This window comes from Haliotis cracherodii, unplaced genomic scaffold (genome assembly GCF_022045235.1).
Source record: "Haliotis cracherodii isolate W230 unplaced genomic scaffold, xgHalCrac1.p SCAF_7, whole genome shotgun sequence".
NCBI classification, from domain to species: Eukaryota; Metazoa; Mollusca; class Gastropoda; order Lepetellida; family Haliotidae; genus Haliotis; species Haliotis cracherodii.
In genome coordinates, this window is record NW_027266330.1 from 18795803 (window position 1) to 18809664 (window position 13862).

Genomic DNA, 13862 nt, shown 5'->3' on the forward strand with positions numbered 1-13862 from the left:
GATATTAATCACTGGATTGTTTGGACCAGACTCGATTATTTACAGACCGCCGTCATATTGTGGAGTGCGGCGTTAAACAACAAAACAACCAACAACCAACTGAATTATGAGGGTTCTGGAGAAAGCTTTAGGTTGGGTAAAAAACATATGGCATTTAGATGGAGTAAATGGAAGGTCATGACACTATTCATAATTGCTCTGTGGGATAAAAAGTGGTATTCCATTAAAACAGCAAATGAATGCCCTTCATTGTCACGATACTTCTCAATTTTACTCAATGGGACCTCAAAGGTAGCATTTTAGCCTTCGCCATTTTCAGTCATCAATTTCCTCACATCAGCATGTACTATTTTGTGCTATTGAACTCGCCACGTGAACTTGTTATCCCAGACAGGACACTTACGTATCCATTGTACTATTTGTTGCAGACCACCTGCTACCCCTTCCTTCACAATGGAAGGTGCCAGTGGGCCTAATTCATCATCATACGGGGTAAATTGTCAGGTCACGACTCAACTTATTCTGGCTCACCAGTAGACAATTCATTTTCTGAAGACATGCCATATTGGCAATTTCATTGGGACCTGGCGAAGCACATAAAGATTCTGAAAATTGTACCCATGTGTGGAATCAAACTCGGGATTTTCAGCCAAATATGTCTTCTGGCTCCTGATTATGATGGCGTTAGCTGCCTCCTAATTATGATGGCGTCTGCTGCCTCCTGATTATGATGGCGTCTGCTGCCTCCTGATTATGATGGCGTCTGCTGCCTCCTGATTATGATGGTGTCTGCTGCCTCCTAATTATGATGGTGTCTGCTGATATATGTCTACTCCCTCCTGATTATGATGGCGTCTGCTGCCTCCTGATTATGATGGTGTCTGCTGCCTCCTGATTATGATGGCGTTTGCTGCCTCCTGATTATGATGGTGTCTGCTGCCTCCTGATTATGATGGTGTCTGCTGCCTCCTGATTATGATGGCGTCTGCTGCCTCCTGATTATGATGGTGTCTGCTGCCTCCTGATTATGATGGCGTCTGCTGCCTCCTGATTATGATGGTGTCTGCTGCCTCCTGATTATGATGGCCTTTGCTGCCTCCTGATTATGATGGCGTTTGCTGCCTCCTGATTATGATGCCGTTTGCTGCCTCCTGATTCTGATGGTGTCTGCTGCCTCCTGATTATGATGGCGTTTGCTGCCTCCTGATTATGAAGGCATCTGCTGATATATGTCTGCTCGCTCCTAATTATGATGGCGTCTGCTGCCTCCTGATTATGATGGTGTCTGCTGCCTCCTGATTATGATGGTGTCTGCTGCCTCCTGATTATGATGGTGTCTGCTGCCTCCTGATTATGATGGCGTCTGCTGCCTCCTGATTATGATGGTGTCTGCTGCCTCCTGATTATGATGGTGTCTGCTGATATATGTCTACTCCCTCCTAATTATGATGGATCTGCTGCCTCCTGATTATGATGGCCTTTGCTGCCTCCTGATGCTGATGGCGTTTGCTGCCTCCTGATTCTGATGGTGTCTGCTGCCTCCTGATTATGATGGCGTTTGCTGCCTCCTGATTATGATGGTGTCTGCTGCCTCCTGATTATGATGGTGTCTGCTGCCTCCTGATTATGATGGCCTTTGCTGCCTCCTGATTCTGATGGTGTTTGCTGCCTCCTGATTATGATGGCGTTTGCTGCCTCCTGATTATGATGGTGTCTGCTGCCTCCTGATTATGATGGCCTTTGCTGCCTCCTGATTCTGATGGTGTTTGCTGCCTCCTGATTCTGATGGCGTCTGCTGCCTCCTGATTATGATGGTGTCTGCTGCCTCCTGATTATGATGGTGTCTGCTGATATATGTCTACTCCCTCCTAATTATGATGGATCTGCTGCCTCCTGATTATGATGGCCTTTGCTGCCTCCTGATGCTGATGGCGTTTGCTGCCTCCTGATTCTGATGGTGTTTGCTGCCTCCTGATTATGATGGCGTTTGCTGCCTCCTGATTATGATGGTGTCTGCTGCCTCCTGATTATGATGGTGTCTGCTGCCTCCTGATTATGATGGCCTTTGCTGCCTCCTGATTCTGATGGTGTTTGCTGCCTCCTGATTATGATGGCGTTTGCTGCCTCCTGATTCTGATGGTGTCTGCTGCCTCCTGATTATGAAGGCATCTGTTGATATATGTCTGCTCGCTCCTGATTATGATGGCGTCGGCTGCCTCCTGATTATGATGGCGTTTGCTGCCTCCTGATTATGATGGTGTCTGCTGATATAAGTCTACTCCCTCATAATTATGATGGCGTCTGCTGCCTCCTGATTATGATGGCCTTTGCTGCCTCCTGATTCTGATGGCCTTTGCTGCCTCCTGATTCTGATGGCCTTTGCTGCCTCCTGATTCTGATGGCGTTTGCTGCCTCCTGATTTTGATGGCATTTGCTGCCTCCTGATTCTGATGGTGTCTGCTGCCTCCTGATTATGATGGCGTTTGCTGCCTCCTGATTCTGATGGCCTTTGCTGCCTCCTAATTATGATGGCGTCGGCTGCCTCCTGATTATGATGGCGTCTGCTGCCTCCTGATTATGATGGCGTCTGCTGCCTCCTGATTATGATGGCGTCGGCTGCCTCCTGATTATGATGGCGTCTGCTGCCTCCTGATTATGATGGCGTCTGCTGCCTCCTGATTATGATGGCCTTTGCTGCCTCCTGATTATGATGGCGTCTGCTGCCTCCTGATTATGATGGCGTCTGCTGCCTCCTGATTATGATGGCGTCTGCTGCCTCCTGATTATGATGGCGTCTGCTGCCTCCTGATTATGATGGCCTTTGCTGCCTCCTGATTATGATGGCGTCTGCTGCCTCCTGATTATGATGGCGTCTGCTGCCTCCTGATTATGATGGCCTTTGCTGCCTCCTGATTATGATGGCCTTTGCTGCCTCCTGATTATGATGGCCTTTGCTGCCTCCTGATTATGATGGTGTCTGCTGCCTCCTAATTATGATGGTGTCTGCTGCCTCCTGATTATGATGGCCTTTGCTGCCTCCTGATTATGATGGCCTTTGCTGCCTCCTGATTATGAAGGAGTCTGCTGCCTCCTGATTATGATGGCCTCTGCTGATATATGTCTGCTGGCTTGGGTACGACAGTTTCTGTTAATAATCTGTTGGTGGCATTTAGTAGCTGTGAAGATCCGGTGAACATGGTGAAGAACCCATGCTTGCTGTAAGGGGTGAATATGCTTGTCGTATGAGGTGACTAATGGGATCAGGGGGTCAGCCTTGCCGACTTGGTTGATGCATGTCATCGTGTCCCAATTGCATGGATCGATGCTCATGATGTCAATCACTGGATTCTCTGGTCCAGACTCGCTTATTTACAGACCGCAGTCATATAGCTGGAGTATTGCTGAGTGTTGCGTTAAACAACAAACAATCAATGCTTCATAAAATAGCATCTGTACCAAAATGGTGAATTAAAAGAATAAAAGAAGTTAAAATCTATAAACTGATAGAAATCTCCCGATTCCGAGGTAGGAACTTGAAACACATAAAGCGAACCTGGACTGAAGAGGATGGGAATGCTTTATTCTCATTTAATACAGATTTAATCTCAATGCAAGTAAACAAACAATGTAACCATGAAAACTTATTCCTTTCCTCAATACACTGTTGTACAACATAAATATTCCTACATATTGCACATGTAAATATCTGTACTAACACCAGTTTAACAAACACCAGTATCTTACAAATGGGTGTTGAGAGCAAGTCTATTGTGATAACCAGTGAAATATAGCAATTCTTCTTATGATGAAAACAAAACAAAAAAGCCAAGTGCCCTGGCCCTGAAGCTCACCGTGATACGTCAACAGTTCCTAAAATGTCCAAAAGGAGAGTCCCTTATGCAAGTTGATGTTCGCATTGTTCTTGTTTCACAAGCATCCTCTGCAGTGAGGACTTCAACAAACTTGACACAAAGTTTCAGCTTTTGAAGTATTGTAGACTTTGTGAGTATCATTTTTAGACATTTTATTAAATTTGATTTTTCTCTATAATTGAGCCAAAAAATAATCAAATCAAAAAGATCTGTGTCATCATTAGATGTGACATGTCAGCTTTGTCAGTCCAGCAGTTTTACAGAAGATTTTGCCAGACTCCAGAAAGCGTTTTTGAGAGTGTGAAGGCAAAATCAAGGTCAAAATTTAAACTTTTGCCAAAAGCACACTTACATTAAAATTCATAAAATTAAAAAAAGATGCCCAAATATGATCATAAATTGGTTTTCGAAACAGTTGCAGACCTATCATTGGTGGGAACATACATGCCAAACTTTTGTTTCATTGGACCAGCAGATTCTGAGAGGATGTGTTCAGATGATGCAGAGGTAGGGCGACTGACGTCGAGGCCATGACATAATGTCACTTGACTTTCAGTCAGGTGAGCTAAAAATGTTGAAAAAAGGATACCAAATAAATCGTATCACAAGACATGTTGAATGAAGATTGTCACAAGTTGATGTCATACATTGTCTGATTACAATAAATGCAACTACACGAACCTGATGCACCATTTACTGTTAATCCACCATAGCAATTTCTTTGAAATCAATTTAATTGACAATTTTCACAATCCTAAAAGTAATATTTTGTCAGCATCAAAAAGATGTAATTATGTAAAAAATGACTACCAATGCGTGGTAATTTTGATTTTAACCTGCCCAATATGTTGATGGTGAACACAACGATCTATGCATATCTCTATCTGCTCGGATCAAAGTGACTAGAACTGCCTTGATCACAAATCCCACTCCCTACTGAAGGAAGAGTACAGCGCTTTACAAAATGTTCATAACCATGTCCCCTCTACCTTTAAGCACCTCTTGTAGAAAATGCCCTGTTAATAGAACAAAACAAGTGTACTGGGGTATAAAAATGTACATGTAAGGTTGAACATGGTCTTCATGAACATGGTCTCCAATAAATGTCTTGCTTATGAGGAAGGTGTCAGTATGGGACAAACTGACCGTGTTACACTAAAACGTTTTCTGTATCTCATGAACTAATAGGTCCTCTGTATCTCATGCAGAAATGGAATGTGGTCAGTGTGTCATTGTCATGTTGGACATTAAGTGAGTGAGTGAGTTGGCTTTAACACCGCTTTTAACAGTATTCAAGTCAGCTTAACGTGGGAGGAAAGTGATGCAGGTCTCAGACGTTTACCACTTCAATGAAACCAACGAGCATTGGTATGGTGCTGACAAACGTAGAAACATAATTGGGGCGCGTCCAAGGGACGCAACTCTGCATAGCGAATTGCGGCACCTTAGATGACTAGGCCACCTAGTGGATGGTCTCCAGAGGTCCTTCAAGCTTACCGCTTTAGTACTTCGGGGAGTGACTATAGAAACATAATGGCGCCAAACCAGGATTCAAACCCACAATCATTGGTTCCTGACGTGCCCAAGGGACACAACTATGGATGGCGAATTGTGGAGCCTTAGATGACTGGGTCAGCCGTGCCCCCTTCAGTATATGAATCTAGGACCAACTAAATATCAAACTTTTTACATTCAGGATAAAACAAGGCTCTTTAAAGCAAATGTCTCATTTTTTCCACTGCGTCGTTATGTGGCCACGATGTGTCCTCGGACTGTGTTCTGCATCATTACTCGTAATATCAACCAGTGGTTTGTCTGGTCCAGACTGTACTACTTATAGGCCATTGTGATAAAATGACAATATTGCTGACAGCGGCAAAATACAACAATCGCTCACTCTACCCTGAATTTGTTCGAGGAAACGCGTAATTGGCTGTCTGGCTGTGACAAACGATTGAGGAGCTATCATTGATGAGGCCTAGAAAACTAGCTCCCAAGTGATCTTAGCACTACGGTTTATGGGAGTTATAATCATCTTAGCGGTTACTTATGTGACTTATATATCATCTTAGCAGTCGTGTATTGGAGTTATGATATTCCTAGCAGTCGTTAATGTGTACAATCATCTTAGCAGTTGTTTATGTGTGGTCATCTTAGTGGTCATTTATGTGATATAATCATCTTAAAGGTTGTGTATGTGATATAATCATCTTAAAGGTTATGTATGTTATATAATCATCTTAAAGGTTGTGTATGTGATATAATCATCTTAAAGGTTGTGTATGTGATATAATCATCTTAAAGGTTGTGTATGTGATATAATCATCTTAAAGGTTGTGTGTCATATAACCATCTTAAAGGTTGTGTATGTGATATAATCATCTTAAAGGTTGTATATGTGATATAATCAACTTATAGGTCGTTTATGGTTGTTATGATAATCTTATTAGCTGTCGTGTATATGACAATCATGTTGGTTGTAGTTTATGTGACATAATCATCTTAGCAGTCCCTTAAGGGAGTAATTATCATCCTAGCGGTCACAGGTCATTGTTGGTGTGCGGTTTTACGCCGCTTTTAGCAATATTCCAGCAATATCTCAGCAGGGGACACCAGGTCATTATCCAGTTCGGGAGTTATGATTGTCTTAGCGCTAAGATTGGTTTTTGAAATAAGGATGAACATGAGACAATTCATATTTTTTTAAACCCCAGAAGATTAAACCCGGGAAACACAGTGAGAACCAGTTTGAATAGCAACATAATGTCAAAACAGGTTCACTGTTAACAGGACGCTCTTCATACGAGGCTGGCACTGTTACCCCCATTATGGTTGCCACTGGTCAACAATTTGGAGTGAGTGAGTGAGTGAGTGAGTGAGTATGGTTTTATGCCGTTTTTAGCAATATTCCAGCAATATCACGGCGGGGGACACCAGAAATGGGCTTCACACATTGTACCCACGTCAGGAATCGAACCCGGGTCTTCGGCGTGACGAGCGAACGCTTTAACCACTAGGCTACCCGACCGCCCCCAACAATCACATGTGCATGGAAACTGAAAGCAGGGTTTCATTACTCGTGTCAAAAATCATGAATGTCCTCAATATTAATACATGTACCCAACAAATAATCAGAATAATAATGGAAACTAGTTATTGATCATGATAAGGAAAATGTAAGTCTTGAGGATGAAAAATTCAATGTGAGAAGAATACTAACAAAACCAAGGAACAATATAATCTGGACATTTCATGTCAGTTTGAATCTAAAAGAAATATCTGCCTTTACCAAACTGGATAATAACTCGTTTCAGTCTTACTTATGGAACTGCAACACCAAATCGAAAATGCAAAGGAACTGAGACAAAACATTTTTCAACAAATAATTTGAAAGACTACCATCTTGAAGTAATGATAGCAACCTTTCTGAAACTGTTGCTTGAAGAAAATCATTTTGGTTTCTGCTTAAACCATCACTCCAAACTATGGAAACTACTAGATTAGAGAAGACTTGTAAACAATGATTCCCTTTCCTATCTTGGTTATATGTCAATATACACTGAACAAAAAATGTTAGGGGTCATGTTAGTTTGAGGGAATTGTTTCTGTAGTGAAGTGAAAAAATTGCACGATCCTTGACTTATTTTGTTCAGTATAGTAACTATACGATGTACAAACTGTGAAGAGCCAAGCTCTTCCGGAAATGGGCCAGAGGACCATATTCCAGGGTTAGAATTTAACACCAGCACGCTAGCTCGTGGCTAGTACAAATGCCTGTAGGCTAGTACAAATTTCCAATTTACCCATCGTTTTAACATTACAAACGCATTTTACCCGGGCTAGTAAAGCTTTTGAGTTCATGTCCTGAACTCACCACATCTCATGCCTTGTAAACTAGCTGCGTCATTCCCGTGAAGTGCTTCTCTCAGACAATCTCATCATAATCAGATCTTATTCCTCACTACAGCTTAAAAAGATCTGAGTGAGTGAGAGACTGAGTTGGGTTTAACGCCGCTTTTAACAGTATTCCAGTTGCGTGTCAGCTTAATGTGGGAGGAAAGCCCAAAGTGATGCAGGTCTCAGACGTTTACCACTTCGGTGAAACCCGCCAGCACGGGTATGGTGCTAACAAACCTAGAAACATAATTGGGGCGAACCAGGATTCAAACCCACAATCATAGGTTTCTGGCATGCCCAAGGGACGCAACTCTGCACAGCGAATTGCGGAGCCTTAGACGACTGGGCCACCCGTGCCCCCCCTCACTGAGAGAAGCTAATCCAAGTAGCCAGCCAACCTAGCTCACTGTAACCTGTCAAGCTTTGGGAAATGACAGGAGATTCATCTATTCTGATACTTTGCCTCATTTCAATACCAAGGCATCAGTTTCAGTGAGTGAGTGAGTATGGTTTTACGCCCCTTTTAGCAATATTTTAGCAATATTCCAGCATTATTCCAGCAATATCACGGCGGGGACACCAGAAATGGGCTTCACACATTGTACCCATGTCGGGAATCGAACCCGGGGCTTCGGCGTGACGAGCTATCGCTTTAACAACTAGGCTACCCAACCGCCCCGCATCATTTTAAGACATAGGACAAGTTCAAATTATGGCTTGGCTTGTATGTTTCAGATCTGAAAAATTACTGGATAATGACGAATAATTCATAAATAATTATACAATTTTAGCCTAAATTCTTCTTCGTTTTAAGTGTCAAACAATTAAGTATTCATACCAAATTAAAAAGAATCAATTATCAGAATTCCAAGACTGAACTATGCTACAAAAAAATCATAAAATGTTCAACTATGCATGAGGATGGGGAAAAAAATGTAATCGCTCAATTCTTTAACAAGATAAACTACATGAACTATCAACACATTAAAAGTGAGCAAGATATGATGTTAAATATATTAATCACATTAAAATTACAAGTGATGATTGTAAAACAAATGTAAACAGGACAACATAAATGCAAAAACACATGTTCATGATGTCTTAACATGTCCATTCAATCGCTGTTGGTCAGAGTTATCCTCCCTTGGGAAAGGGTGATCTCCCCTTGGATGATTACTTTGGTGAAGATACTTGGTGTTGCTCCTTTCCCAGCAGCTAACTTCCTGCATATGTTCTTTTGATTGTGCTCGCCACACGGGTAGATGATTGGCGATTACAACATAAACTTTTCCGAGGCATGGTATGAGGATTGTTTGGTGGGTGAGAGCACACAGCCGGTAATAGGGTCCGTGGAAGGGGTCGGACACAGCAGGACAGAGCATGTTGTTCAGGTTGACTGTGGAAAACTGGAACAATATACACACAGTTAAATGAGTTTTTCACAATGCATTGTTTGTTTGTTGTTTAATGCTGTGTTTCTTTAGTGCAGTGTTTGGAATGAGGTGAGGTGAGGTGAAATGGGGTTTAACGTCGCGTCCAAGATTATTGCACTTATATAGCGACGTGCATGTACGTGTGTGTGTTTGTGTGGCTGCTTGTACTAGTCCAGACTGATGCCGATTTATAGTGCTAGCTCACTGAGATACAATGCCGCAGTTTAACATGAATACCCCACTCAGACACAGTATACTGACTCCGAGCCGACCAGTCCTTGTTTTAGCCCCTTAATGCCGAGCGCCAGACAGGGTAACAACAAGTACCATCTTTTTAACGTCTTTTGGTATGACCCGGTTGGGGATCAAACCCCGGACCTTCCGCTCTCCGGGCAGACGTTCTACCACTAACCACGGAGGCGGTCGTGTCTGGAAGAAGCCTGAAAGTCCAGGGGTCCTGGTCATAGAAACGTTACAGATTTAAACATTTGTTTGCTGTTTATTGCCCAGTCAGCAATATTGCAGCTACATGACGGCAGTCTGTAACTAATCAAGTCTGGACCAAGACAATGCAGTGATTGACATCATGAGTATCGATCCACGCAATTGGGATACGATGATATATATGCATCATCTAAGTCAGCCAGCCTGACCAGCTGATCCCGTTAGTTGCCTCTTACGACAAGCATAGTCGCCTTTTATGACAAGTATGGGTGGGCTGAAGACCTATTCAATCCCCGATCTTCACGGGTTTCAAACTGCATTGCTTTTATATAGAGTATCATCATAAACAATGGGATGAGTGAACGAGTCAACGATTAGTCAGTCACTATATCATCATCTTCTTGGTACTTGATGATCTCGCTTGATTTTGAGATTACCTATTTTTTCATATGATTTGTTGATAAATCAGGACAAAAGTGATGCAAATTTGCTATCTTACTTGAACAAAATATAATCCAAATGCAAAATCACTTCCCGTATCGTACAACTGACCCCCGTGTTACTCACAGATGACCCCTGAAGAAGATACTCACAACTGACCCCTGAAGGAGATACTCACAACTGACCCCCGTGTTACTCACAACTGACCCCTGAAGGAGATACTCACAACTGACCCCCGTGTTACTCACAACTGACCCCTGAAGAAGATACTCACAACTGACCCCCGTGTTACTCACAACTGACCCCTGAAGAAGATACTCACAACTGACACCCATGTTACTCACAACTGACCCCTGAAGAAGATACTCACAACTGACCCTCGTGTTACTCACAACTGACCCCCGTGTTACTCACAACTGACCCCTGAAGGAGACACCCACAACTGACCCCCGTGTTACTCAAAACTGACCCCGTGTTACTCACAACTGACCCCCGTGTTACTCACAACTGACCCCCGTGTTACTAACAACTGACCCCCGTGTTACTCACAACTGACCCCGTGTTACTCACAACTGACCCCTGAAGAAGATACTCACAACTGACCCCTGAAGAAGATACTCACAACTGACCCCCGTGTTACTCACAACTGACCCCCGTGTTACTCACAACTGACCCCCGTGTTACTCACAACTGACCCCCGTGTTACTAACAACTGACCCCCGTGTTACTCACAACTGACCCCGTATTACTCACAACTGACCCCTGAAGAAGATACTCACAACTGACCCCTGAAGAAGATACTCACAACTGACACCCGTGTTACTCACAACTGACCCCCGTGTTACTCACAACAGACCCCCGTGTTACTCACAACTGACCCCCGTGTTACTCACAACTGACCCCCGTGTTACTAACAACTGACCCCCGTGTTACTCACAACTGACCCCGTGTTACTCACAACTGACCCCTGAAGAAGATACTCACAACTGACCCCTGAAGAAGATACTCACAACTGACCCCCGTGTTACTCACAACTGACCCCCGTGTTACTCACAACTGACCCCCGTGTTACTCACAACTGACCCCCGTGTTACTAACAACTGACCCCCGTGTTACTCACAACTGACCCCGTGTTACTCACAACTGACCCCTGAAGAAGATACTCACAACTCACCCCTGAAGAAGATACTCACAACTGACCCCCGTGTTACTCACAACTGACCCCCGTGTTACTCACAACAGACCCCCGTGTTACTCACAACTGACCCCCGTGTTACTCACAACTGACCCCCGTGTTACTCACAACTGACCCCGTGTTACTCACAACTGACCCCCGTGTTACTCACAACTGACCCCGTGTTACTCACAACTGACCCCTGAAGAAGATACTCACAACTGACCCCCGTGTTACTCACAACTGACCCCCGTGTTACTCACAACTGACCCCTGAAGAAGATACTCACAACTGACCCCTGAAGAAGATACTCACAACTGACCCCCGTGTTACTCACAACTGACCCCCGTGTTACTCACAACTGACCCCCGTGTTACTCACAACTGACCCCTGAAGAAGATACTCACAACTGACCCCTGAAGAAGATACTCACAACTGACCCCCGTGTTACTCACAACTGACCCCCGTGTTACTCACAACAGACCCCCGTGTTACTCACAACTGACCCCCGTGTTACTCACAACTGACCCCCGTGTTACTAACAACTGACCCCCGTGTTACTCACAACTGACCCCGTGTTACTCACAACTGACCCCTGAAGAAGATACTCACAACTGACCCCTGAAGAAGATACTCACAACTGACCCCCGTGTTACTCACAACTGACCCCCGTGTTACTCACAACTGACCCCCGTGTTACTCACAACTGACCCCCGTGTTACTAACAACTGACCCCCGTGTTACTCACAACTGACCCCGTGTTACTCACAACTGACCCCTGAAGAAGATACTCACAACTGACCCCTGAAGAAGATACTCACAACTGACCCCCGTGTTACTCACAACTGACCCCCGTGTTACTCACAACAGACCCCCGTGTTACTCACAACTGACCCCCGTGTTACTCACAACTGACCCCCGTGTTACTCACAACTGACCCCGTGTTACTCACAACTGACCCCCGTGTTACTCACAACTGACCCCGTGTTACTCACAACTGACCCCTGAAGAAGATACTCACAACTGACCCCCGTGTTACTCACAACTGACCCCCGTGTTACTCACAACTGACCCCTGAAGAAGATACTCACAACTGACCCCTGAAGAAGATACTCACAACTGACCCCCGTGTTACTCACAACTGACCCCCGTGTTACTCACAACTGACCCCCGTGTTACTCACAACTGACCCCGTGTTACTCACAACTGACCCCTGAAGAAGATACTCACAACTGACCCCCGTGTTACTCACAACTGACCCCCGTGTTACTAACAACTGACCCCCGTGTTACTCACAACTGACCCCGTGTTACTCACAACTGACCCCTGAAGAAGATACTCACAACTGACCCCCGTGTTACTCACAACTGACCCGTGTTACTAACAACTGACCCCCGTGTTACTCACAACTGACCCCCGTGTTACTCACAACTGACCCCCGTGTTACTCACAACTGACCCCCGTGTTACTCACAACTGACCCCGTGTTACTCACAACTGACCCCCGTGTTACTCACAACTGACCCCCGTGTTACTCACAACTGACCCCTGAAGAAGATACTCACAACTGACCCCTGAAGAAGATACTCACAACTGACCCCCGTGTTACTCACACCTGACCCCCGTGTTACTCACAACTGACCCCCGTGTTACTCACAACTGACCCCTGAAGAAGATACTCACAACTGACCCCTGAAGAAGATACTCACAACTGACCTCCGTGTTACTCACAACTGACCCCTGAAGAAGATACTCACAACTGACCCTTGAAGAAGATACTCACAACTGACCTCCGTGTTACTCACAACTGACCCCTGAAGAAGATACTCACAACTGACCTCCGTGTTACTCACAACTGACCCCTGAAGAAGATACTCACAACTGACCCCTGAAGAAGATACTCACAACTGACCTCCGTGTTACTCACAACTGACCCCTGAAGAAGATACTCACAACTGACCTCCGTGTTACTCACAACTGACCCCTGAAGAAGATACTCACAACTGACCTCCGTGTTACTCACAACTGACCCCTGAAGAAGATACTCACAACTGACCTCTGTGTTACTCACAACTGACCCCTGAAGAAGATACTCACAACTGACCTCCGTGTTACTCACAACTGACCCCTGAAGAAGATACTCACAACTGACCCCTGAAGAAGATACTCACAACTGACCCCCGTGTTACTCACAACTGACCCCTGAAGAAGATACTCACAACTGACACCCATGTTACTCACAACTGACCCCTGCAGAAGATACTCACAACTGACCCCCGTGTTACTCACAACTGACCCCTGAAGAAGATACTCACAACTGACCTCCGTGTTACTCACAACTGACCCCTGAAGAAGATACTCACAACTGACCTCTGTGTTACTCACAACTGACCCCTGAAGAAGATACTCACAACTGACCTCTGTGTTACTCACAACTGACCCCTGAAGAAGATACTCACAACCGACCCCTGAAGAAGATACTCACAACTGACCCCTGAAGAAGATACTCACAACCGACCCCTGAAGAAGATACTCACAACTGACCCCCGTGTTACTCACAACTGACCCCTGAAGAAGATACTCACAACTGACCCCTGTGTTA

The 13862-nt window shown here is 44.6% G+C and overlaps 1 protein-coding gene across 3 annotated transcripts in view; it reads right to left on the reverse strand.

The window, feature by feature from the left end:
• Nucleotides 1–3616: 3616 nt before the first annotated feature.
• LOC139449092 (transmembrane protein 164-like) overlaps nt 3617–13862 on the reverse strand; it is an 80860-nt gene continuing 70614 nt past the window's right edge. For all 3 annotated transcript variants that reach the window (XM_071230565.1, XM_071230564.1, XM_071230566.1), the window contains exon 6: nt 3617–9175. In XM_071230565.1, the coding sequence (XP_071086666.1) occupies nt 8861–9175 (315 nt within the window). In that variant the 3' untranslated portion in view covers nt 3617–8860. The remainder of the gene's footprint in view (nt 9176–13862) is intronic.